We start from the raw sequence: 26,679 nt of genomic DNA, 5'->3' as shown, positions 1-26,679 counted from the left end.
TGGTGAGCTGGCTTTTTCTTTCCTCTAACTTTACAATAGTGTTATATATAGCACAAATATAATGTTCAGTAAAAAATAAATAAATGGATGGCACTATGTACCAGGATGGGAGACAAATATACAAACATGGGATGGGAAAGCCGGTTGCTGAGGGAATGAGGCTTTTTCCCTCAGCACTGAACTTTCCCATGCTTTGCTATACATCTTTTCCTCAGCACCCAGCTTTACCATGCTCCCCAATACATCTTTAATTCAGCACCCATCATTCCCATGCTTTGATATCCCTCAGCACCCAGCTTTCCTATATTCTGATATTCATCTTGTCCTCAGAGCCCAGGTTTCCCATGCTCTGCTATCCATCTTTGTCTCAGCACTCAACTTTCCCATGTTTTGCTATACATTTTTCCCTCAGGACTCAACTTTCCCATGCTCTGATATCAAGGGCAAGCTGGGTGCTAAGGGAAGATGTATAGCAGAGCATTGGAAAGCTAAGTGCTGAGGACAATATGGATATCAGAATATGGAAAGCTGGGTGCTGAGGGAAAGAGGGATATGAGGGAGCCAAGTGTCTGCGTAATTATCCTGTACCTTGAGGGGGCGGGGACGGGGGGCCTTCATGTCCAAATTTTGCACTGGGGCTCATCGTACTCTAGTTACGCAACTGACCATGATATTTTGTAATATCTCCCACATGCATGGGAGCATTTTAACGAAGGGGAATGGCACACTGACTTTTTTGAGGCAGTCAAACACAATGAGTTGTTTAATACACACCACTTCAGAAATAGTCCTTCTTTGAGGAGCTTTTAATTTACTGCAGCGTTTTAGTTTTCTTTTCCTGAAACTTTTATTTTCAGCCATCTTATTGGGCATTCAATAGGCTCATGAAGGAAACTTCTCCAAACTAGGCAAAGAAGTTACCTGCACTTTTTCTTTTCCCATCAGGCATTTTTCAAGGCTTGAAGTTAAAATAAAAGCTCAAAAGACTGAAGGTGTGAACAGCAAAGTGGTTTCAAAATAGAATTGAACAGGATGAATCTTTCTTCGGTTTTTATTAGTGATTTTTCAGGTGTTATTTTGAAGCAGACTCACTCCAAAAAACTCCTAAAAACCCTATCAAGAATACATTTTATGTTATGAATCCCTCAGAAAAAAGTGAATATTTTTTCAAAGTAAGCAACATTTATAGGTTGGATTAACATTACTGATTTTAAGGTTTTTAGCAGTTTTAAAGGAGTTTTCCAGGTTGTCAATATTTTTAATGCTTGTTAAAAAAGCTGATAATTCTGTCCCAATGTGTTTCTTGGTTCCCATGTGTCACAGATTTTGGAGCAGTATTACAGTTTTCTGTTTTCAAACCCATGTGTGAAGGAGCTGTCCCCGGATGATGCTGTTGCAGACAGAGATTGTGGTGCTGATAAAATGAGGGAGTCCTTATTAGATACATGAAACCTGGAGAGACCCCTGGACATTGTCAATAATTACAGCTAAATACAATATATATATATGATTATCCCTACAGATTTAAAAAACAAACAAAAAAAAAACAACAAAAAACATCAAAAAACAAGAATAATGGGGGCGTGGCCTGGACATGGAGCCGACAGGAAGCACACTGTAAGAGCTCCTCACCAACGGCTGCAAACACCATCATCCACCAGCGATTAAAGAAGCTTACCGGAGCCAGATGAGAGGGAAAGCGGGTCTCAGGTCGCAGACACCTGCCAGAGGGACTTCCAGCCGCGGGGGGCAAAGTATCATGCCATTCCTGACCGAGTCCCAGCGTCCTCCCAGGCCTGTAATGGTGACCGGGACACGTGCTGCTGCGACCCGGCTGACACAGCCTGAGCGCTCTCCTGCTTCCCCCGCCCGCTCTGCACAACAGCCGGGTGGAAAGTTACTGACTGACCCGGCATTGCAGACCTCTGGAGGGATGACTCCTGGGAGAGACGCCAGAGACCGGCCTGTGGTGGATGATGGGGGAGGGGTGAGCAGTGGGAATATGGCTGCAGGGCGCGCTTCTCCCTCTGGGTCCTCACAGGGCAGGGGATCTTCTGCCTCCCTCCCTGACTGCTCCAGCACACCAAGCACCCCGCGGTCGTTCCCTGCCCCACAACACTCACAGGCCCCAGCAGCTGGCTCAGGAGAGGCCATTGAGCAGAGCTTGCTCGCCCTCCCCTGCCGTGGAAGGGAGAATACAGCTACTCCCCTGCAACATTATGGGGATGAACAAGGCTCAGAAATGTCACCTCTAAGAGACCAAATCAATGCTATGCCAACCAAAATGGATATGGAGGGATACATTGCCCGCCTGGAGGCTGTTTGTAAAACGGAAATTCGCTCCTTGAAGGAGGATATGTCATCACTGACTAACTCCGTGCGGGCCCTTGAATCGTCCACCCAGGATTTATACTCTCAGCAAAGTTCACAACAGCAGCTTATAGATCAGCAGGCTCAACAGATCCACCTCTTGTTTGACATGATGGAAGATGCTGAAAACCGCAACAGACGAAATAATATACGAATTCGTGGTTTACCAGAGTCAGTCGGGCCTCAGGATCTGATCTCTACACTGCAGAGGATGTTTAACTCCTTGTTGGAACGTCCCCTTGAAACACACATTGAAATGGACAGAGCACACCGGGCACTGGGGCCCAGAAACCCGGATCCAGAGAGGCCAAGGGACATTATTTGCAGGGTACACTTCTTCCAGATCAAGGAGCATATTATGAGAAAAGCAAGAGATAAAGGTACCCTTGATTTTAAAGGAACTCCCATCCAACTTCTAGTGGATCTTTCCCGATCCACACTTGCAAAAAGAAGAGCCCTGAGACCCCTGCTGGAGGTTCTACGCAACAACAATATTGCTTACTCCTGGGGCTATCCTTTTCAACTACAAGTCAGGAAGGGTCCCAATCTGATCATCTTGAGATCTCCGACTGACCTGCCAGATTTTCTGTCGGCTCCGGATCTCCCTGGGATAAAGTTACTGGACTGGCCATATACTACACCTCCACCCCAGAGAGTGGCCCGTCGTGGCGGTTCCTTCCCCTTTGATCAACCCCGTACTCAGCGACAAAGACCTCAGAAGTCGCCGAGAACCTCATCGGCGGAGACTTGAACTCTCGGGACTTCTGGGTGATAAGTGTTGTTCGAGAGAGGAGTTAGGGTTATCATGGCCTACTTTGATACCTAACCAATATTGCCCAATATCTGCCCCCCCCCTTTTTTTTTTTTTCTTTCTCTTTCTCCCCCCTCCCCCTCCTCTTTTCCTCTCCCCCTTCCCCCCCCCCCCCCTGGGCATCACCAATTCTAATAATGTTGGGATTCTCTGTCCCCCCTCTCGGCATGCTCTAATGCTGGGTTGGGGTACTTGAACCCCCCTGGGTATATGTACCTCTCCTAAAAATCTCACGGGATGTGAGTTAGAGGCGGGAGTTTATCTTTATCCCTCTTGCCACATTCTTTACTTTGTTGATGTGATTAATTTACTGAGCCTGAGTTGTTAGCTGTTATATATGCTACTTCTATTTTGGTCAGGTGAATGACCATATGTGATTTTTTTTTTTTTTCTGCCCTTTTTCGGTATTATCTAGTTAGGTGGTGTAGCAGCCGTTTCTCAGGCGACATAGTTTTCAGTCACCTCTCATATTAGGGTGTGTTCCTAGAACACTAGTTACGAGAATTCTCTCAGTTTTGATTGCCTTTTGAGCTAGGACTCAAGAGGCTAAGTAAAGACAAGTTTTGATATTAGTCTTTATTATTCTAATCTCTTTTTCCGTTCTACTACTTTCTCTGCTTTCTTTTCTTTAATCTTAGTTTCTTTCTTCTCCCTCCCCATCTTCTCACTTTTCCCTTGGGTGCCCAGAGGATAGTGCTTCTACGATGGCGAACCTCAACTTATGCTCTCTAAATGTTAGAGGATTTAATGTACCAGAGAAGAGATCCAAGATCCTCTATAACAGGCATAAAAAAAGAATCCATATTCTACTGCTTCAGGAGACCCATTTTAAAACAGACCACATTCCCGCATTGAAGCATAGATATTATACTTCCTGGTTTCATAGTACCAATTCAGTCGCAAAATCCAAGGGAGTTAGCATCGCTCTACATAAATCTCTCCCAACTCAGGTTTTATCAGTTAAGCCTGGCCCAGAGGGGCGATTCATTTTTATCAAACTTAAGATCTGTACCAAGTTATTTACCATTGCTAATCTTTATCTCCCCAACCAGGACCCGGCCAGGATTTGCCAAAAATACCTGAACACTCTCTCTGAATTCGCTGAAGGCTCCCTGATTCTTGGAGGAGATTTCAATCTCATCTTTGATCGGGCTGTTGACTCCTCCTCGGGTAGGTCTTCTGTTCCTGCAGTGAAACTGCGAGGTCTCAGGAGTAAATTACTAGACTTGAGGCTCATCGACGTCTGGCGTACCCTACACCCTAAAACACAGGACTACACTTTCTATTCTCCTGTCCATGATATGTACAGTAGAATAGACCTTTTTTTTTTTAGTCACCACCTACTCTCACATGACCCGGCCTGTACTATAGACCCTATGGTATGGTCCGATCATGCCTCGGTGTCACTTTCTCTCCTTTTGACAGACCTACGCCCCGGGGAATGGTTATGGTCTTTAAACCCACACTTATTAAAAGATCAGACGTGTCAGTTAGCCATCAGTAAGACCATCACAGACTTCTTCGAATTTCATGCCAATGACCTAACACCCTTACCTCTCCAATGGGAGACCCTGAAGGGGATGATTCGGGGGACCTTTATTCAACAGGGAACCAGACTTAAAAGAGATAGAGCCTGCACAATAGACAGATTACTGACTTCCATTCAACACCTAGAACAGACACATAAACGGACTCATGACCCTCAGATTTTAACAAACTTGCTCAAGGCTAGACTAGACTTAGGAGCCCTCTTAGATGCAGCGTCTGCCCGTCATCGAGATAGAGGTAGGAGATTTATGTACGAATTCTCTAATAAGCCAGGCAGAGCTCTGGCTAGATTTCTTAATCCTCGCCTTCCCTCTACATTTATCCCTACCATTAAATCACCATCTGGACATTCAGCACACAAACCTCATGAAATAGCGGATGTATTCCGAGATTATTATGACAGGTTATACAACCTAGGTGGCCCAGTGGCGGACATGTCCCCAACAAATTTCCAAGCGAAAGTGGACAACTATGTTGATGGTACCCCTCTCCCCCCATTGAACCATGTGGACTCTCTCATGCTAGATGACCCTTTTAGCAAACAAGAGGTCACTGAGGTTATTAAGAGTCTGGCCAATGGTAAGAGCCCCGGTCCGGATGGATTCCTGGCCAACTTCTATAAGCAATTTGCTTTGGAACTGACGCCATTCCTGACTAAGACCTTTAACTCCATATCCTCAGCTTGCCCCTTCGCCGTGCAAACCCTTGCGGCTACCATAACGGTGATTCCCAAGCCTGGGAAGGACCCGTTTTTATGCTCCAACTACCGCCCTATCTCTCTTATAGGAGTAGATGTCAAGATCTTCGCCAAATTAATAGCTAACCGGTTGTCCCGGCTGTTGCCTGCCTCAATCCATACTGACCAAACTGGATTTGTCCGAGGTAGAGAGGCGCGCGATAATACTATTAAAACTCTACTTTTGACCTCACATATGTACAGACAAGGTACTCCAGCCTGCCTTCTATCGATCGATGCCGAGAAGGCATTCGATCGTCTCAACTGGACCTTTCTACGCTCCTCCCTGAGGCAGCTGGAAATCGGCCAAACTATGTTAGAGAGAATTTTTGCCCTGTATCATAAGCCCTTAGCACGAGTTCGAGCCAACAATACTCTATCTTCTCCCCTGCAAATATCTAATGGCGCTAGACAGGGGTGCCCCCTTTCAACCCTTCTATATGTAATAGCCATGGAGCATTTGGCTATATCCCTTCGAAACTCCCCCGATATAAAGGGCTTTGATGTAGGTCAGAAAGATTATAAACTTGCCTTATACGCTGATGACCTCCTTCTATATCTAACAAATCCGGAAATCGCCTTTCCAATTCTCATCCAGGAATCCCAACGTTTTGGCATAGTTTCTAACTTCAAAGTAAACTACTCAAAGACAGAGGCCCTTAATATTACTCTCCCTACCACACAAGTCAATAGACTGAAATCCGCCTTCCCATTTAAGTGGGAGATCCAATCTATCAAGTATCTTGGGATATCTGTTTCGGACAATCCAGATGAGTTGTTTATGGCTAATTACTCCCCATTGCTTACTAGAACTCTTGCTGATCTAAATAGATATAATCGGGGACGACATTCCTGGTTTGGCCGGATCAATGCCCTTAAGATGGACATACTCCCGAGGTTCCTTTACTTATTCCAAACAGTCCCGATCAAAGTTACTAAACAATATTTCAGACAACTCCAGAGGGCATGTAGCAGATTCGTCTGGGGGACGGGGAGACCTCGGATTCGATACGCCACACTGTTGAGACCCAAATCCAGGGGAGGCGCTGGTTTACCTGATTTTGAAAAGTATTACCAGAGTGTCCTCCTCACGAGGGTCTTGGATTGGAGATTTAACGATCTCAATAAACAGTGGGTGGGCGTTGAGTCCCATCTCTCCCCGTTCCCTCTGGCACGGCTTCTATGGGCCCCCCTTCAACAGAGACCGGCGGTTTCGGGATTTCAACCTCTGACTCAGGCGCTCATGCTTTTTTGGGACAGGCATCTGGAGACGTTAAACTTATCTCATAGACCGGGGAGTATGAGCTCACTCTTTAATAATCTCGACTTCCCCCCTGCGTCGGAGAGATCTACCTTCTTATGTTGGGACTCAGCAGACGGAGTTACCCTGGGACAGGTTGCTAGGAAGCTATCTGGAACAGCATCTTTTGAAGCTTTGCAGGAGTCATGCCCGGGGAGGAGACTATCCTGGTTGGAATATACTCAACTGACCACATTTATAAAAAGGAAATTCCCGGGAAATGCACTATTATCCAAATCTATACACTTTGAGACCCTAATTTCATTAAATGCCGCGCCGCAACATACCATCGCATTGATCTACAATCTCTTATGTACAGCCCAATATAAAGGTGCCCCAACGTATTTGGAGGCCTGGCAAAGAGAGCTCCAGATCACGTTGTCAGAACAAGATCATCTCAAAATCTTTACACTCTCTCATAAAATGTCCATTTCCTGTAGTGCACAGGAGAAAAATTTTAAAATTCTTACACGCTGGTACAGATGCCCTGACGTATTGCATAAGATCTACCCCACAGTACCAGATACCTGCTGGAGATGCGGAGACGAAATTGGTACTATGAAACATATATGGTGGGATTGCTCCTTGATAAGGTCATTCTGGGATTCCATTTTTGAAATATACTTTCAACTGTCGGGTATTCGGGTAATTCCTACTCCTCAAATAGCTTTACTGTCCCTAATCCCTGGATCTGTCTCTGTGACCAAAAGAGGTGTCCTACGCTTTCTTCTCATTGCTGCTCGTATGATTATTCCAAGACATTGGAAGACAACTTCAACCCCCTCTGTAAGTGAATTTTTGGAGGAGATGAATAGATTGGAGCGTATGGAGTCCCTGATGGCAGATGATGGGGACAAATGGGATAAACATGCTGGCACGTGGTCTTCCTGGCTCCTTTTCCGGGAGACTCCGAGATTTACGTCTTGGCTCAGATAAGGGGCTTTACACGGGTCTTTCCTTCCTTGGGTTCCTTTAGTTGATATTTGCAATCTCTAAGAGGATTCGTTTACCTGACGCCGGAATTCTTTGGACACCCAACCTTCTCCTACCTATCTATCCATATCTCCCCCCCCCCTCCTCCTCTCATACCCTCCTCTCTTTCCTATACCTATCTTTTTCCTCCTTCGTCTCTCTTTCTAACCTTCACTCAGTCTTTATAGTTAAAATAGTTTCCGTAATACTGCTTTGAGTTGACATACCATGATACGGTATAACCTGAATTGTCTTGTTTTAACTGCATTATCTGTTATGGTTTCTTATGTGACCATTCTTATCCTGATAAAAGTTCTCTTACAATACAGTGCTACATGCTTGATCCACATGTTTGGATCAACCTTGACTTTTGTTTGATTACATCTTATTCGTGTTATAAGCAATGCTTTGTTCACTTTTTCTTAAACCCAATAAAATGATTTACAGAAAAAAAAAGGAAAAAAAAACCAAGAATAATCTTAGAGGGAATGGAAAGGCTGCATTCTGGTTACTATATTCACACCTATCTGTAATAACGTTAAAATAATAATAATAATAATAATAATAATAATAGTAATAATTTATATTATGGATCTGAACAGTGAAAAGAGCTATTATCAGTCATTTTATCCCCTAGGAAACAATTTGCTTCTGATGTGGATTTCAGAGAACAGTTCAGCTGACATAGACGGGAATGCCGGCAGTGCCAGCTGGTGCCATGTATTTCTGCTGGCAAATCACTCGGAATAATAAAACAAGGCCTACCTTTGGCTTTGGAGATTTGTGCTGGTGAGCTAAACATTTCTCACGACTTTCCTAGATGATAAGCTCTTACAATTATCTCAAACAGCTACTACGAGAAGAACGAGTGTGTCACAGGTTTTTGTTTCTTGCCCTTTGGTCCGATTTACCTGATTGGTTATTTGTTAACATTCCTGTACTAGATCTCCGGACAGTGAGCCTAGAGCAAAGTCTATTTATCCTGATCTGCAGTGCCATCTAGTGCTATGTGGGTTTATTTATCTTAAAACAAGCTATGATCCCTTGGCATAGCAGGACTCAAAAAAAGAGTTGTACATTCAGTACAAAAATAGTGATCAGATCTGGTAAGAGAGAAAAAACCTGTAGTAAAAAGAAAGAAATCTTGTTGTCAGAGTCGTGTAAACTGTCAGAAAGTGATCATGTCTGATTTTTTCACTTACAAGAGAAATAGTCCTAAATTCATCAGTGATATCGTTCAGAGTTTCATCAAGTTTTCATCTGAGCTTGTTCCGAATTCCCTCAGTTTTTCTCAGATGAGAATTTTTGTTTTTACCTTTTCCTTTCTAGCAGTCATTGAAAAACACACCGACTCTGATGTCATCCAAGTGCTGTCCAATTTTTTTCATGCACCCATAGACTTGCATTGCTGATTTTGATCTGACACTCTTTTCACTATCGAACATGTAGCTGGAATATCGCATGGAACACTCAGGCCACAAATATAAAGCAAAGGAAAATATTTATGGCACTTCCTACCTTTCTAATGTGAACAGATGCATGCAGAGCATGAAACATGGTAACAAAAGAGAAACAGCTGCACTCTGCAGTGCTGAGATATGTGGAACAATGAATATCGGAATATAGACATGCATTACTGCTATGAAAAACATACTTAGTACACAAAAATGGCCAGTTTTATGTGAGCTCAACAGCAAATAGACATGTGAACAGCCCCACAGACTATGCAAGTGATATCCGTAAAAAAACACTCATAGAACGAGGCTGGTCTCGGCAGTGCAATGTGATCCTTGCGCAAGTCACACACAAGTGTGACTCCAGCCTTAGGCAGATGTTTTTCCACTGCCAATCTACCATCTTAAAGGGGTTGCCTCAAATTTAAAAATGGATAAAATTGCAAAGTCCTAGTAAAAAAGCAACACTGCCATTAAAAATCTTCTCAAGAGTGGAGGCATTTTTATTTTATAATCTACAGCTTGTTGCCTAGGTTACAGCCCACCCTGCAGTCTCAGCATCCCCTAGGCAAGGAGTATGCACCACAATCCGCAGTATGCTGTAAAGCTGCACGTGTCGCTCTGAAGCTAACTTCACCTCTCCCATGAAACCAAGGGGGGAGGGGGTTGCAGGATTGGTGTGCACCTGAAGATTCATCTTAACACAACCTTTTTAACTACACTACATTTCAAAAGTTTGGGGTCACCTAGACAATTTTGTATTTTCCATGAAAAATCATACTTTTATTTATCAAATGAGTTGCATAATGAATAGAAAATATAGTCCAGACATTGACTTGGTTATAAATAATGATTTTTACTTGAAATAATAATTTTCTTCTTTAAACTTTGCTTTTGTCACAGAATGTTCCCTTTGCAGTAATTCCAGCTTTGCAGACCTTTGGCATTCTAGCTGTTAATTTGCTGAGGTAATCTGAAGATATTTCACCCCATGCTTCCAGAAGCTCCTCACAAGGTGGTTGGGCTTGATGGGCACTATTTACGCACCATATGGTCAAGTTGCTCCCTCAACAGCTCAATAGGGTTGAGATCTGGTGACTGGGCTGGCCACTCCATTACAGATATAATACCAGCTGCCTTCTTCTTCCCTAAATAGTTCATGCATAATTTGGAGGTGTGCTTTGGGTCATTGTCCTGTTGTAGGATGAAATTAACTCCAATCAAGCACTGTCCACAGGGTATGGCATGGCGTTGCAAAATGGAGTGATAGCCTTCCTTATTCAAAATCCCTTTTACATTGTACAAATCTCGCACTTTACCAGCACCAAAGCAACCCCAGACCATCACATTACTTCCACCATGCTTGACAGATGGCACATCAGGCACTCTTCCAGCATCTTTTCAGTAGTTCTCCATCTCACAAATGTTCTTCTGTGTGATCAGTTCTGCGTCTCACAAATATTCTTCTGTGTGATCCAAACACCTCAAACTTAGATTTGTCTGTCCATAACACTTTTTTTCAATCTTCCTCTGTCCAATGTCTGTGTTCTTTTGCCCATATTAATCTTCTCCTTTTATTAGCCAGTCTCAGATATGGCTTTTTCTTTGCCATTCTCCACTGAAGGCCAGCATCCCGGAGTCGCCTCTTCACTGTTGACGTTGACACTGGCATTTTGCGGGTACTATTTAATGACGCTGCCAGTTGAGGATCTGTGAGGCATCGATTTCTCAAACTAGAGACTCTAATGTACTTGTCTTGTTGCTTAGTTGTGCAGCGGGGCCTCACACTTCTCTGTCTACTCTGGTTAGAGCCTGTTTGTGCTCTCCTCTAAAGGGAGTAGTACACACCGTTGTAGGAAATCTTCAGTTTATTTGCAATTTCTCGCATGGAATATCCTTAATTTCTAAGTCCAAGAATAGACTGCTGAGTTTCACATGAAAGTTCTCTTTTTCTGGCCATTTTGAGAGTTTAATGGAACCAACAAATATAATGCTCCAGATTTTCAACTAGCCCAAAGGAAGGTCAGTTTTATAGGTTCTCTAATCAGCAAAACTGTTTTCAGCTGTACTAACAAACTTGCACAAGGGTTTTCAAGGGATTTCTAAAAATCCATTAGCCTTCTAACACAGTTAGCAAACACAATGTACCATTAGACCACTGGAGTGGTGGTTGTTGGAAATAGGCCTCTATATACTGTATATTATAAGGCTGGGGCTATATAGCGACTTTGGTCATGTGGCCAAAGATGGCCGTATGTTGCTGTACATTGCAGCAAGAAGATAGTTGCTGGAGTCACATTGCGACCACTAGGTATCACAACCTCAACAGGCAAGTTACAGACAGAACCAATTGGATTTTGATCTGACTTGCTTGTCGCAGTCCCAGTGCTTTGTGGATCACAATGTGGTTATTTTCACCTGCAGTACACTGCTATATAACAGTGGCATAGCGTGATGCGACCTGTGCCACAGACAATGTCACCGTGCAACCTCAGCTCTATGGACAACATTAAAACATGTTACATGCTAGAAATACAAAGCTCACCAGTATATGGAAAATCCCTTATATATAGATAAAAACAATTTTATTGGATATGCATTAAAAGAGCTCAGACAACATATAGGTGCATAAAAAGTGCAAGTACATAAAATACACAAAATGTACACCGCAAAAAATATGTATACCACAGAAAAGTGTACTCCACCAAAATGCACAGCACAGAAAATGGCTGGTATATCAAGGACACAGTCCTGTTTTCTACAATAATGGAGTAAAGAGCACTATTTAGCCTTAATATGGTACTGCCTTACCGCAGAGGTTGGCACCCCAAAGTCAATGCAGGGTTATAGCATTCTGCTCAACGTCAACCTTCCTTCACTGTCCCTGAAGCCCTATAATGATGTACCCATTCAGGTTAATGAATTTCAAGTATAATAATGACAAGTATAAAAATACACCAGATATACGTTGAACCAAGCCCAATGGGAATCAAAATATAAGGAAATACCCCTATAACAACGCGTAACACCATAATGTTCACATGTATAAAATACCTAAACATTAATGCAACATGTCATTATAAGCACACAAAATGTATGGCTGAGGATAAGTAGGCTCTAATCTAATGATTCACATAATGCACTGTAAGGCATAAATTACATTTAGGACTAGATATAAACAATACAAACAAGCAAAGTAAGAGTACTTCTCTTTAGAGAGATCCAATGACATGGCCTTGACACAGTTCCCCCGAGAACATGCAGGTTCCTCAGGAGGCTGAGTGGAGATTGGACTGGCGGAGCCTGTGGATATAGTGGATAGTAAATGCTGCCATGGGAGTAGAATTGGGCAGGTTTAATTGCTAGCTCATATATATATATTCCAGGGGCAAAAGGAGCATACGGTAGGTCACCCCAGGCAATCATGTCCCCATTATAAATTCAGCACATGCCTCATGCCCCAGACACTGCAGGGAGATCACATGATGCAGTAGTCATTTGTCTAAAACACCTCAGGGAAAATGGCTGCTCCCATGGGTCTAATAATAGCACAAAGTTAAAAGAGCACACTCACAATATCAGCAGTGTGAGTGCCATAAGCGTACATCACCATGTGAACATGTAGTCAGGCATCATGCAGTGTTCAGCTTCACACTCACTGTGTGCCATGATGGCATCAGACTCTGTTCAAATTCTAGAGTCTGACAGGCAAACTGATCTCTCCTAGTTTCTCAGCCAGAACCTGGCATCGTCTGCTTCATTTCCATTTCTCCCCAGTCCTATAGGAGTTAATTCCTCTGGATTGGTGTGCGGCTCCTGGGAGCTCAGGTTGTTGATTACTACCCACTGCCATCTCCTTCTTATTTAAGGGATGGGAGTCTGTTTCTCTGAACCGATAATAGCTTCAGCATAGCTCCAGCGATTACGGCCTTTGTGGTGATCCAGTTCTTGGTGACCTTTAGTGTGCTATATTGAGTGATATGGAAGTTCTCTTGTTGTGCTTTTACTTCCTTCCTTTTTTCTTTACTCCCTCTGTACACATATAGTGTCTCCTTCGTGTTTGAGTGCGTGTGTATGAGTTTTGGTTTTCTCTTGTCTGTGTCGTTTCCATGGGCTTTTGGTACTGTATTTTCTGGCCCGGCCCGGCCCAAGGGTGGGGGAGAGGAGGAGTAAGGTCAGAGCTTGGACAGGAGTCAGGGTCACGCTGGGGTTGAGACCTCGCTACTATCAAGCGTACCTCTGGGATAAGGGACAGCACAGGATCTCTAGTGTGAGGGTCAGTCTAGAAGTCCCTCTGCAGTCATTTCATACCCCGTGACATCAGGTCACCTTAAGGGGGCGTGCTCAACAGCGGGCGCATGACACGGTGTGTGGCTGTGGGCAGATATCATAATAAGGGTACATATCTAGCCATGGTGTGGAACAACGATGACGTGATCATGGGGCTATGTTATAGGCCTACATCACAAAAAGGTGTGTCCAGCCGCATTGTCACCAGATTTTTTTTTTAGCCTTCAGGAGGTGTGTTTGTGAGAAGACATCACCAAAGGGGAGTGTTTAATGGCATCATAGCAGGCCACATGCAGATGGATGATACTGTATGTACGGCAGAGTTAATTTTAATTGCCGTGATGTCACTCACTATATTTGATAAGGCAAATATTGGTGCAATCCTAAGGGAAATATGAAGGACCAACTGCCACACTAGTCATCAAAACATATTAGTTTACACATTATGGTAACAAGAAGTCTATTCATGAACCTCATAAAAAAGGGTAAAATATGGGTCATAACAGGAAGAACATGTTGGAGAAACATATATAATGGTGTATCATGATAGAGTAATGTATATATCGTAGTTCCAAAAATGCCTAGCAGATAGTTATATCAAGTTAAATGAATGAAGGTAACAATACATCCCCCAAAGATACAGTTTAACCCCTTAACGACCCATGACGTACTGAATACGTCATGGATCGTGTGCCGGTAAGCCCCGCCCCCTGCCGCCGGTCGGCGGCGGCGAGACGCGCACATATCAGCTGTTATCAACAGCTGATATGTGTGCCTGCTAGCCGCGGGTGGAATCGCTTCCACCCGCGGCCATTAACCCCTTACATTTCGCTGCCAAAGTCTTGGCAGCGATATGTATATGGGCGTCGCCATGACAGTGACTTACCCCGCCCCCGCCGGAAGTCACGTGACATGATCACGTGACTTTCGGCGGTTGCCATGGTAGCACAGGGTCATGTGATGACGCCTGTGGCTAACATGAGTCACTTCCTCTCAATGCCGGAATACAGCCGGCATTGAAAGTGAAGCAGCAAATCTGCAGTTCTCAGCTCTGTAGCTGAGATCTGCAGATAGTGCAGAGCGATCGGATTGCTGATCGCAATAGCCCCCTAGGGGGACTAGTAAAATAAAAAAAAAAAGTAAAAAAAAAGTTTTAAAAAATTAAAAAAAAATAAAAAAACCTAAAAGTTCAAATCACCCCCCTTTCACCCCATTGAAAATTAAAGGGTTAAAAAAATAAAAAATACACACATATTTGGTATCGCCACGTTCAGAAATGCCCGATCTATCAAAATATAAAATCAATGAATCTGATCAGTAAACGGCGTAGCGGCAAAAAAATTCCAAACGCCAAAATTACGTTTTTTGGTCGCCGCAAATTTTGCGCAAAATGCAATAACAGGCGATCAAAACGTAGCATCTGTGCAAAAATGGTACCGTTAAGAACGTCAGGTCGAGACGCAAAAAATAAGCCATCACTGAGCCTCAGATCCTGAAAAATGAGAACGCTACGGGTTTTGGAAAATGGCGCAAAACGTGCGCCACGTTTTTCGGACAAGCTTGTGAATTTTTTTTAACCCCTTAGATACAAGTAAACCTATACATGTTTGGTGTCTATAAACTCGCACCGACCTGAGGCATCATACCCACACATCAGTTTTACCATATAGTGAACACGGTGAATAAAATATCCCAAAAACTATTGTACAATCCCACTTTTTTTGCAATTTTTCCGCACTTGGAATTTTTTTGCTGTTTTCCAGTACACTATATGGTAAACCTTATGGTTTCATTTAAAAGTACAACTCGTCCCGCAAAAAACAAGCCCTCATATGGCAAGATTGATGGAAAAATAAAAAAGTTACGCCTCTCGGAAGAAGGGGAGCAAAAAACAAAAACGCAAAAACGGAAAGTGCCCGGGGGCTGAAGGGGTTAAAATAAAAATGACCCTATCATGGGCCGATATGTGATATATATGGTAGGTGGGGTTCAAAATCGAAAGTTGAATTTCATAACTAGCCCAGTACAGGTTTTGAACTATATATACAAAAATAAACTAAGCAAGATATTGCAGACTAGAAAGATGCAATAGATCGCATGTGGCACTTCCACTATATCCAGCCTTGATAAGGTTGGTCTTGATAGATTATTTTACTAATAAATGCATTACAGCTCTATTCATAGAGCTTTCTTCAGGTTAAAAACTTATAAAAAAATAAATAATGTGTACCTTAGAGCTATACTGAAGTCTTTTTACCCTGTACTTTCCATCCTGAGGGAGCAGATGGCAAGTTCAATTACTAGTTTGCACCTGAGGTAAAGGTGTTGTCTTTCTTAGGCCCTGTGTGCACGCTGCGGATTTACCATGGATTTTGCCACGGATTTGTCACAGATTTGCTGCAGAAAATGTGTCTAAGGCCCCCTTCACACGTCCGTGATACACGTGCGTGTTTGGTCCGTTTCCGTATATACCGGAGACACGGCCAAACGTGCACCAATGTTAATCTATGATTGTGGTCACACGTCCGTTATTTCATTATGTCCGTGTGTGCGTGTCCGTGATCCGTATGTGTTTGCGTTTGGCACGGATGCATGTCCGTTATCTGCACGGAGCACGCACACGTGGACACAATGAAAGTCTATGGGTATGTGCACACACGTTAGTAAACACGTATGCATATACCTATAGTCCGTGTCCGTTTGGTGTTTTTATTTCTAGTGATGTCGGCTATTCTTTCTATTTCTGTGTATGTCGGTCAATCTCCCTGAGTCCGTCGGTCAGTCTCTCTGTCTCTCTGTCGGTCTCTCTGTCTGTCTGTCCCTCTCTCACAGTCTGTCGGTCAGTTTCCCCCCCTCTCTCATACTTACCGTTCCCCGATCTCCGGCGCAGCGCTGCACGGCATTCACACTGCTGCGGCGGCTTTTACTATTTTGAAAAAGCCGGCCGCTCATTAAACAATCTCCTATTCCCTGCTTTCCCCACCCACCGGCGCCTATGATTGGTTACAGTGAGACACGCCCCCACACTGAGTGACAGGTGCCTCACTGCACCCAATCACAGCAGCCGGTGGGCGTGTCTATACTGTGCAGTAAAATAAATAAATAAATAATTAAAAAAAAACGGCGTGCGGTTCCCCCCAATTTTAATGCCAGCCAGATAAAGCCATACGGCTGAAGGCTGGTATTCTCAGGATGGGGAGCTCCACGTTATGGGGAGCCCCCCACCCTAACAATATCAGTCAGCAGCCGCCCAGAATTGCCGCATACATTAGATGCGACAGTTCTGGGGCTGTACCCGGCTCTTCCCGATTTGCCCTGGTGCCGTTGGCAAATCGGGGTAATAAGGAGTTATTGGCAGCCCATAGCTGCCAATAAGTCCTAGATTAATCATGTCAGGCGTCTATGAGACACCTTCCATGATTAATCTGTAAGTGACAGTAAATAAACACACACACCCGAAAAAATCCTTTATTTGAAATAAAAAACACACACAAATTCCCTCATTACCAATTTATTAACCCCGACAAACCCTCCATGTCCGGCGTACTCCACGGACCTCCAGCGTCGCGTCCAGCTCTGCTGCATGGAGGTGACAGGAGCAACAGAAGACACCGCCGCTCCGGTCACCTCCACACAGCAAATGAGATGAGTAGCGCGATCAGCTGCTGTCACTGAGGTTACCCGCGGCCACCGCTGGATCCAGCGGTGGCCGCGAGTTACCTGACTGACAGCAGCTGATCGCGCTACTCATCTCATTTGCTGTGTGGAGGTGACCGGAGCGGCGGTGTCTTCTGCTGCTCCTGTCACCTCCATGCAGCAGAGCTGGACGCGACGCTGGAGGTCCGTGGAGTACGCCGGACATGGAGGGTTTGTCGGGGTTAATAAATTGGTAATGAGGGAATTTGTGTGTGTTTTTTATTTCAAATAAAGGATTTTTTCGGGTGTGTGTGTTTTTTTACTGTAACTTACAGATTAATCATTGAAGGTGTCTCATAGACGCCTGACATGATTAATCTAGGACTTATTGGCAGCTATGGGCTGCCAATAACTCCTTATTACCCCGATTTGCCAACGGCACCAGGGCAAATCGGGAAGAGCCGGGTACAGCCCCAGAACTGTCGCATCTAATGTATGCGGCAATTCTGGGCGGCTGCTGACTGATATTGTTAGGGTGGGGGGCTCCCCATAACGTGGAGCTCCCCATCCTGAGAATACCAGCCTTCAGCCGTATGGCTTTATCTGGCTGGCATTAAAATTGGGGGGAACCGCACGCCGTTTTTTTTTAATTATTTATTTATTTTACTGCACAGTATAGACACGCCCACCGGCTGCTGTGATTGGGTGCAGTGTGACACCTGTCACTCAGCGTGGGGGCGTGTCTCACTGTAACCAATCATAGGCGCCGGTGGGCGGGGAAAGCAGAGAATAGGAGATTGTTTAATGAGCGGCCGGCTTTTTCAAAATAGTAAAAGCCGCCGCAGCCGTGTGAATGCCGTGCAGCGCCGGTGATCGGGGATCGGTGAGTATGAGAGAGGGGGGGACACTTCAGTCAATCGGGGGATTAGCGGTCACCGGTGAATCCTTCACAGGTGACCGCTAATCAGTACTCGACACAGACAGAGCCGCGGTATGAGGATGAAGTCGGGTGAAGTTCACCCGAGTTCATTCTCATCGCGCAACTCTGTCTGCTGTCAGCCGACATTTATAAACGACATTGTGCATCACACACACGGACATTACACACGGACATTACACGTACACATACACGTTAATTCCACACGCACACACGGACGTTCTGCACACAAACACGGCTAGCATACGCAATTCACACAGGTGCCACACGGACCATAAAAACGGACACAAAAACGGGACACGGACCCGAAAAACGGCCCGTAACACACGTGCGTGTTTTTCACGGACGTGTGAAGGGGGCCTAACAGTGCTGCAGTCATTCCCCAGCAAATCCTATGGGTTTTAAAAAATGCTGTGCACACACTGCGTTTTTTTATACCCGCGAATCTACCCGAGGATTTTCCGCTGCGGAATTAATGAGCATGTGGTTTTTGCCATAGATAATGATAAAAATCCGCAGGGACCAACCTGCAGGAAAATCCGGGGTAAATCCGTGGCAAACCGCGGTAAAACCGCATGTGAATTTCGCTGCAGTTTTCGTGCAGTTTTTTACCGCAGGTGCGGGATACTTTAAGAGGGTCCATTTTTTTCTTAAGAAAAAGACACTTTCTAGTGCGCACATAGCCTAATATTCCTTGGGATAATCTTGTCCTTGGGAAGTTGTAAACAACATAACATTTTTACCCAACAATAGAGTGATCACAGTGTATAAAAAAACACCAAAACTTAAAAAAGATGACACAAAAAATTAATTGATCTGCATACTGTGCATGAATAGAGCCGAAACTGTTTTATTATACACACACGTATTTTTTATTAAAATAATCTATCAAGACCAACCTTATTAAGGCTGTATATATTGGAAGCGCCGCATGCGATCTATTGCATCTTTTTAGACTCCATCTGTGGTGTCTCTGATGGAAGGAATTATTTGCGGCACACTGATCGGACAGCAGACCAAAACACCAGCAATAAGGATATATTTTACATGAGCCTTATGTGCTCACTAAAGGTGAGTGCAATTATTACATATATTGCCAACATAAGTTTAAAGGTTTATTATACTCAGAAAAAGTGCTGCACCGTTTCTTTTCCTTCTTCCTTACAGGGGGATATACTGAATCAAGATATTGCAGAATTAGACAGAGACAGCGAGGGAGAGTCGATGTTGAGCGGGGGTGCCATAACTTGTGTTGCCAACCTCCGCGGTAAGGCAGTACCAGATTAGGGCTACCTAGTGCTCTCCCCTCCATTATAGGAAGAGCAGAGCCCTAAGCAGAGCCATGGGCGGAGTGACCCATGACTCCACTTTGGAGGGCAAGCAAAAGGTTAAAAGCAGAGCAAGCTTGGCTGTGCTGGGGTTTGATACTTTAAGGGGAGGTAGTTTAGGGAGGTGTGGTCAGGAGATTTGTAGGAATGTATATAGGGTAAGGTAAAAGGGGTGGCCTGCAATAGGCACGTAGGCACCACTGCTGAAGGTCCTGCCCTCCCTCCCTGATGAATGGGGTGGACAAAGATAGTTTGTTATATATATATATATATATATATACATTATTTGTATGTACTGTATATATGTGTGTGGGTTTATGCATATATGTATGTTTGTATATATATATATATACACTGTATATAGGTGTGTATGTATATATGTGTGTATATATAATGTTTTTTATAAAAAAAAATGAAGGTCATGTTTAACGGGTCATTTCGGCGTTGTGGAGGAGGCGGGGGTTCTTGGAGTTGGTGGCAAAAATGGTGGTTGGGAGGTGGTACATCTTGTGGATGTAACCTCCCATTTTGGATCAGATCTTGGTTTATTGCCTGGCGGATTGGGGGGCTCTTCAGGGTGGAGTCCCTGGGAGTTGGTGATGTTGGTAATTTTACAGCAATAGTGGTGCCCCCGAGCTTGTGGTCACGGCTGGGGTAATGCTGGATGGTTTCAAGTATTTATGGCTTCCGCCAGGCTTTGGAGCTCCAAGAACCTCCTCACTTTTCATGTTGATTTATTGTATGTTTGTTATAATAAAGGCCGATTTGGCCATAATTAATACAAAATGGTGGTCTGTTGTTTGTGGAAGGGCATCTCTAAGGGCCCAGATGTTCCCTGCTATCCACCCCCACACAGTATCCACAGCTGATGGACAGTCCACAGACATGGTCTTGGGGATAACAGTTGCTTTAATATAGCAGGAACAAAGCAAATCAATACGGAATATATGTTTCACAGTCTCTCGTGGGTAGGCCACGGCAAATACAGCTTGGAGTTGAATGCTGAAGTGCAATTAGGGTACTGGAGCTTTAAGTGCACGATTTGTTTCAGAATTAATACTGGTATGCTTTAGGTTCAGAGTCTCTTGAGTTTAGAGGGTAGATATGATAAGATTGTACAGACCTGGAGTCCTGGGGTTAATTTCACTGCTAGTTCAGACACGTGCAGTACTTGTAAGCAAATGAAGACAGATTCTCCACATAATGTCTTCCCTCAGAGGAGACTCAGCCAGAACCAGCTCATTCCAGTTGTTTCTAGACCGAGGCTGGAGAATAGCTCCACCTATTGAGCCATATGACCAAGAACTAGCCAATAGGATAACACCCAATGAACACTTCAGATTCTTACAGTTTTCACCAGTAGATGGTGCTAGAACACAACAAATGAAAAATGCTTTACTTATAACATATAGCATAATATTACATATAAGTAAATGTACTTAAAGAAACAGACACAATCTGGACCGGGCCACTACACATCCAGGTATGGGGTGATTGTGAACCCGAAGGGGAGGTAAATTGAGGTACTAGGTGAAGCCTCTACAATACTGCAGTCATGTCCAAAACAGGATAGCCGTCCTTATTTGGTGTACATTTTGATGGTGTATATTTTTTTGTAGTATACATTCTCTGTGATGTACATTTTTCTATGGTGTACATTTTGGATATTTGATGTACTTACACTTTTTATGCACCTCCACTTGTGTGTATACAGTATATTGTCTGTCCTCTTTTAATGCATATTCAATAAAAATAGTTTTTAGCTATATATAAGGGATTTTCCATATGAGCTCCTTGTTAATCTTCCCTACTAATCATGCTACAGTATATGTGAGTTCATTTGCCAACTTGTCTTTCTTAGTATGGCGGGATTTCTTTCAGCCCCTATCAATTTTGATTCATGGTCTATTGAGGCCGAACAGGTTTTGTCAACAAATGAGTCTTATTCTACATGTGGCAAATTATCCTTTTCTCTTAAAACATTGTTTAAGGAATTACTCAGTTGCAACAAGAAGAATTTGCCTAGTTCATGGGTCTACATATTAATACCTCTCCCCCACTCAAACTGCATAACCCGATTTTCTGTCCAGCTGGGAAAAATAATCTATAGCGTCCTCTGTCCACTTTATTTTCATAGTAAGGAGTAAAAAAGCTTTTTCAATAATTCATTTAAGCAATTAAATAAACTAATCACTAAGTCTCAGCAATTTAAGGCTGAGTTAAGGCCCTGTCACACACAGAGATAAATCTGCGGCAGATCTGTGGTTGCAGTGAAATTGTGGACAATCAGTGCCAGGTTTGTGGCTGTGCACAAATGGAACAATATGTCCATGATTTCACTGCAACCGTAGATCTATCAAAGATTTATCTGTGTGTGTGAAGGGGCCTTTAGACTTCAGTACGAGAGAGGCCCAATTATAGACCTCTGTGGAAAAATATCAGAACTCACTTAAGAACAGAAAGCGTAAACAATTCTTGAGAAACGTAAGTGATTTCAAAGAAAGAAAATTTTGTAACTGAAAATAACCAAACGATTATGTCCATCTGACGTCTCCTCTGATGCAGACAACTGAGATAGAGAGAGGTCAGAACTTAGGAGTCGCTAGTTATTTAGGGAGATCTAGTATGCATCCTTCTAGATAAAGATGGCAGGGTTGGATGGAAAGATGCGCATTAAGTTAACCACACGGGACCCATGTATGCTGGCTGCAAAGTAGGAACCTTAGATCTAGATACTGGTTCCTTTTTGTCTCGATCCATAGCATCCTCATCATCCTCTTTTTTAGAGGAGGACACTGTGAAGACATATCCATTCTGAAACCTAATTTTATAGACAGTGATGACCCCCAAAAGGGCTAAATTATCAAATTATCTTCACTGACCCTGACAGATGAAATGAGATCTATCCTACATAAAGGTCTCTCATTCATCCCCAGTACCTTTAATTGGGTAAGGGACTTCCAATTTTTTGGGACGAAGCTTAAGTGGCCCACATTTTTCTAAAACACCATCAGGAAGCAGTGTGCTAAATTGGGGATTTCTATGGAAGACTATGACGAGGCTGGGATACTATCTCACTTAATGACTGAGGGGGAACAAGAGAGCGGTATGGGTCCCTTTACAGAACTTAAGCCTACCAGCAAAAGGATGCCCCCTGGAGGTGACGTGACAAGTATCAATATTTTCATCAAGGTGGTGGTGGAAAGTGATCTGAAAAAAGTGCATTGTGTTATTGTGTGCGTTGTGATTTGAAAAAAGTGCGTTGAAAAAGTTCTCATCAAGAGAAACTAGCCTTGGATAGTCTTGAAAAAATCCATGATATAATTATCAAACCCTCCGATAAAGGGGGAAATCGGTAATCTTTGATCATCAAGATTATGGACTGTTGTGGTGCAAACTTTTTGAGAAAAAAGACACCCATGAGGTCCTGGATGCAGACCCCATGCAACTATTTAGAGAACAATTGATCAACATTTTGATAGAGTCTTTGGATTCTAGGCTTGTCTCTAAAAATGAGCTTTTAATTTTCATTAAAAATATGGATTTCATGCTTCTTGTTTCCCCCGCGGTGCCAACCGTTTACACACTGAACCAAGGTAGGCAAAGGTCTAAACCCACTCAAGGGACGCCCTATAGAATCGGAGGTTAACTCGTTGAGCCAAAATGTCAGTGCAGTATGTATCTTGATAAGATCCTACACCCTTTTGTGCTGGCCTTCCCATCTTACATTAGAGATATGGCTGATTTCCTGGCCAATCTCAAAGATATCACCTTAAAGGATTATATCTATCTGGCCTCTATAGATGGTGAGTCACTTTATAGCAATATCCCTCATTACAAAGGTGTTATGGCGGTCAAACATTATTTGAATTTTAGAGCTACTTTTCATAATTCCCACAATACCTTGGTCATCAACCTCCTGAAAATTGTTCTCACACATAAATATATTTTTTTGACTGTAAGTACTTCTACCAACTCAGGGGGACAGCGATTTCTGGTGCTCTGTCACATGAATACCTCTATCTGGGTTGCTGGGAGGAAAATGTCATCTTCCAGGAAGATTTAGAATTGTGGATCTCAATATCTTATTTTATCTGAGGCACATAGAAAATATCTTTATCCTATAATCCAGGCCTGTGGATCAATTCAACCTCATTATAGAAACCCTCAACACCAACAATCTGGGTCTAGGTTTCACCATGCAGTTACATGAGAACTACCAACCTTTTCTGCATATCTTATCCCAATAGAAACAAGGGTGACCCTCTCGACCTGCACATATAGGAGACCCACATCCTCTAACAATCTCCTCTCACAATCTCCTAAAATGGGATAACTCCCATCCAACTTCTCTTAAAAAACTTATCCCCAAGGGGAAATACCTAGAGGATGAGAAGGGAGTGCTCCAAGAACCAAGTTTTCTACATTAAGTCTAGAGACCTTAAGGACTGATTCTTTCAGAAGGGTTATGCTCTGGACGTTTTACAGAACACTTTTATATATAACTCAAAAAGCGATAGTGAGTCCCTCTTTATACACAAAAATGTAACCATTAAAGATGGGGACCTTATGAGAATTATGAAAATCAGGCCAGTAATGTGTAAAAAATCCTTCGTAAGCATTGAGGATTTTACTAGCAGACCCAGACCTACAAAATATTTTAACCTCCTCATCCCCAAATTTCTTATAGAAATGGTAGATCTTTGGGAGTCTAATTAGTGCATACTTTCTACAATAGACTTTCACCACCGGGCACTTGGCTTGACCGAAAGCCCCTAGATACTTTCCGATGTGGGAATTGTCAATTTTGCAGCCAGGTCTGTTCCTCTGAACACTTCACTGGAGCATGAACAGGAAGATGTTACTATTTGAGGAATTTTGCCAATTGCAAAACCACTGGTGCTGTGTATCAGGCCGCTCACTCCTGCTCACTTGACTACATAGGCAAGAGGAAAAGGGAGTTCGGGCGATGCATTGGGAGCATTTGTGTGACATCAAACACAAGCGGGATACTTCCATAGTATAAGAGATGTCCACCAGGGTGACGCCAAAGCCATTTCCTTTAGGGCCATTGAGGTAATTAATTATGTAGTAAATTAATTATGTAGTATTCAAGTAGTAAAGGCTTGTCACTGTACCATTCACGAAATGTAGGGCAGTTCTGTACTGACTAGACACACCTACCCACACTGTAACACCACCACCAAATGCTCATTTGGTGACAACAGTGGCTGATACATAGCGCTCTCCTTGACTTCTCTAACAACATTGCGGCCATAATTTCTGCTCAGCGTGAATCGACTTTCATTAGTGAATAGCATTGAGGCCTATTGATCCCTTGTCCAGCAAGATGATGACGGCTGTGACTGGTTGTGTGGTCAGGTTCCCTTGCAGGTCATCTAGTATGCAGACTAGGCTGATGTAAATAGTTTTGAATGGTCTGACATGAATGGTCTGGGTGCCTCTCATCTCCCTTAAATGTTGCTGGAGTTGTGTGGCATTCATCATCCAGTTCCAAAGGGCATTGTTGACAATGAAGCGGTCATCAATGTGGAATATGGCCAAAGGGCATCTTCTTCTATGCCTTTCTGTGACTCTTCCAGTCTCTCTGTATCTCTGTTGCAACCTGCTGATGACACTCTGGGACACTCTAAGCTCAGTGGCCACTTCTGAGAACATCTGAATTCTGGCAATGGCGAGTAATGGTGATCAATTGTTTGGTCTCATGATGTCAAAATGTGAATAGTATGATAAAGAGGACTGTTTAAATACCAATTCTAATTAAACTCCAAAATGTATTGGGCTATTCATGGATCAAACACCTGTTGTGCCTTCTTCTTGATGCCCCCAGAAGAAGGCACTGTGCCGAAATGCTCGTTAGGGTCGTGGCAATGCATGGCATGATTCGATCTGGCTGCTATCTACCCTTGCACTTTAATATTCCTTACGGCTATGTATATATAATGTAAACTGATTGTTTATAGTTACTAGTTGGCCTTTGGTAATTTATTACAAGCAAGTCAATTGTGTCTTGCTACTCCTGCTGCTATTTTTTTGCACTAATCACTTTATTGGAGGTGATATTTTTATTTATTCTATTGTAGTGACAGCTGTTTGCTGTCATCATCATTATTATTATTTTTAGTACACTGTGCACCTGTTAATGTGATAGTTATTATATTATTGTAGGGGTAGTATCTCTTACATTATAATATTACTATTTTTATACTGTGCACCAGCTTGATTACCATTCTTTAATGTTCACTGTATATCACCTTTACAGGCAGTATATATTGAATATTTTGGGTTTGATTATTCCTGCATCTTGTGAGCTGTGCCACCTTGTGGCCATGTGTGAAACAATTTGTCAATTCTTTGTATTTTACATTGTTTAAATAAATGTAATATATTTATTCTTTAGTGCATATTTTTTCATGTAAGTATTTATTGTCTACTGCATGACCAAGTATTTTTGTTCATATACAGTATATACCCATTACACTTGATATATTTTCCTAACTAATCCCTCTAATACTAACTTTGGAGTATTTTAACATAGTGTACATGTATTTACTTGTGTGTATATGTTGTCTGTCCTCTTTTAATGAATATGCAATGCAAATTATTTTTATCTCTATATATGGGATTTTCCAAATACTAGTGAGCTTCTTATTAATTTTCCCTATCAGTTATACTATATGGGAGTATATTCAAAATACCGCAGTAAAATATCAGGGGTTGTATGAGATTAGAAAAACATGGGACTGTGTCGAAGCCGCAATAGCAGATACAGTCCATTGAGAAGAGTGATGCTGTTCTGCAAAATGCAGCCCTGTGTCTCCTGTACAGACCTTCCACTTTACAAAAGGCTCAGGTGGTCAGACTATTTCGGAGCACTTGGCCTGGGCACACTTTTCGATTATAGATAAGACGTCTTACTGCTCTGTGATGTATTTTCACTTCTAGGTCCACTGGTGACTCATTTCCTTCCTAGTCCATTAGTAACAGGCGAATGGAGTTTAATAGGCTGAAATGCAATCCACATCTTTCTTGCAAGAAATACGGATACTCCAGAGCCATTATTATGATAGCGCTGGCCTTTCTGCACGTTTGTTTTCCAATGACATGCATGATAATAAAGAGAAAAAAGTCAATAAATCCATAGCGAAGAGCAGCATAATGACGTCTGAAGTAATATATTTTCACGGCATTCATAGAACAGCCCTATACATTGCACCTCGGCTTTCTGAAAACATGGGTTTCTGCTAAATATCATTATGATAAAATTTACTTCATC

At 43.0% G+C, this 26,679-nt stretch overlaps 1 protein-coding gene across 4 annotated transcripts in view; it reads right to left on the bottom strand.

Moving 5' to 3' along the window:
- Positions 1-26,679, bottom strand: part of AADAT (aminoadipate aminotransferase) — a 177,077-nt gene that overhangs the window by 85,250 nt on the left and 65,148 nt on the right. Inside the window, exon 1 of one of the 4 annotated variants that reach the window (XM_075335058.1) lies at positions 12,398-12,460. The exons of 2 other annotated variants lie outside the window; for them this stretch is intronic. Coding sequence is in view for 1 of the 2 variants with exons in the window: in XM_075335015.1 (XP_075191130.1) it covers positions 8,503-8,539 (37 nt within the window). In the remaining variant the exon portion in view is untranslated. Of the gene's footprint in view, positions 1-8,502; positions 8,609-12,397; positions 12,461-26,679 lie in introns of those variants that run through there. One more of the 4 variants, XM_075335015.1, reaches the window with a different exon arrangement.

This window comes from Anomaloglossus baeobatrachus, chromosome 1 (assembly GCF_048569485.1).
Source record: "Anomaloglossus baeobatrachus isolate aAnoBae1 chromosome 1, aAnoBae1.hap1, whole genome shotgun sequence".
NCBI classification, from domain to species: domain Eukaryota; kingdom Metazoa; phylum Chordata; class Amphibia; order Anura; family Aromobatidae; genus Anomaloglossus; species Anomaloglossus baeobatrachus.
Note: the sequence above shows the minus strand (reverse complement) of the source record. Positions and strands in the feature narration are given on the sequence as shown.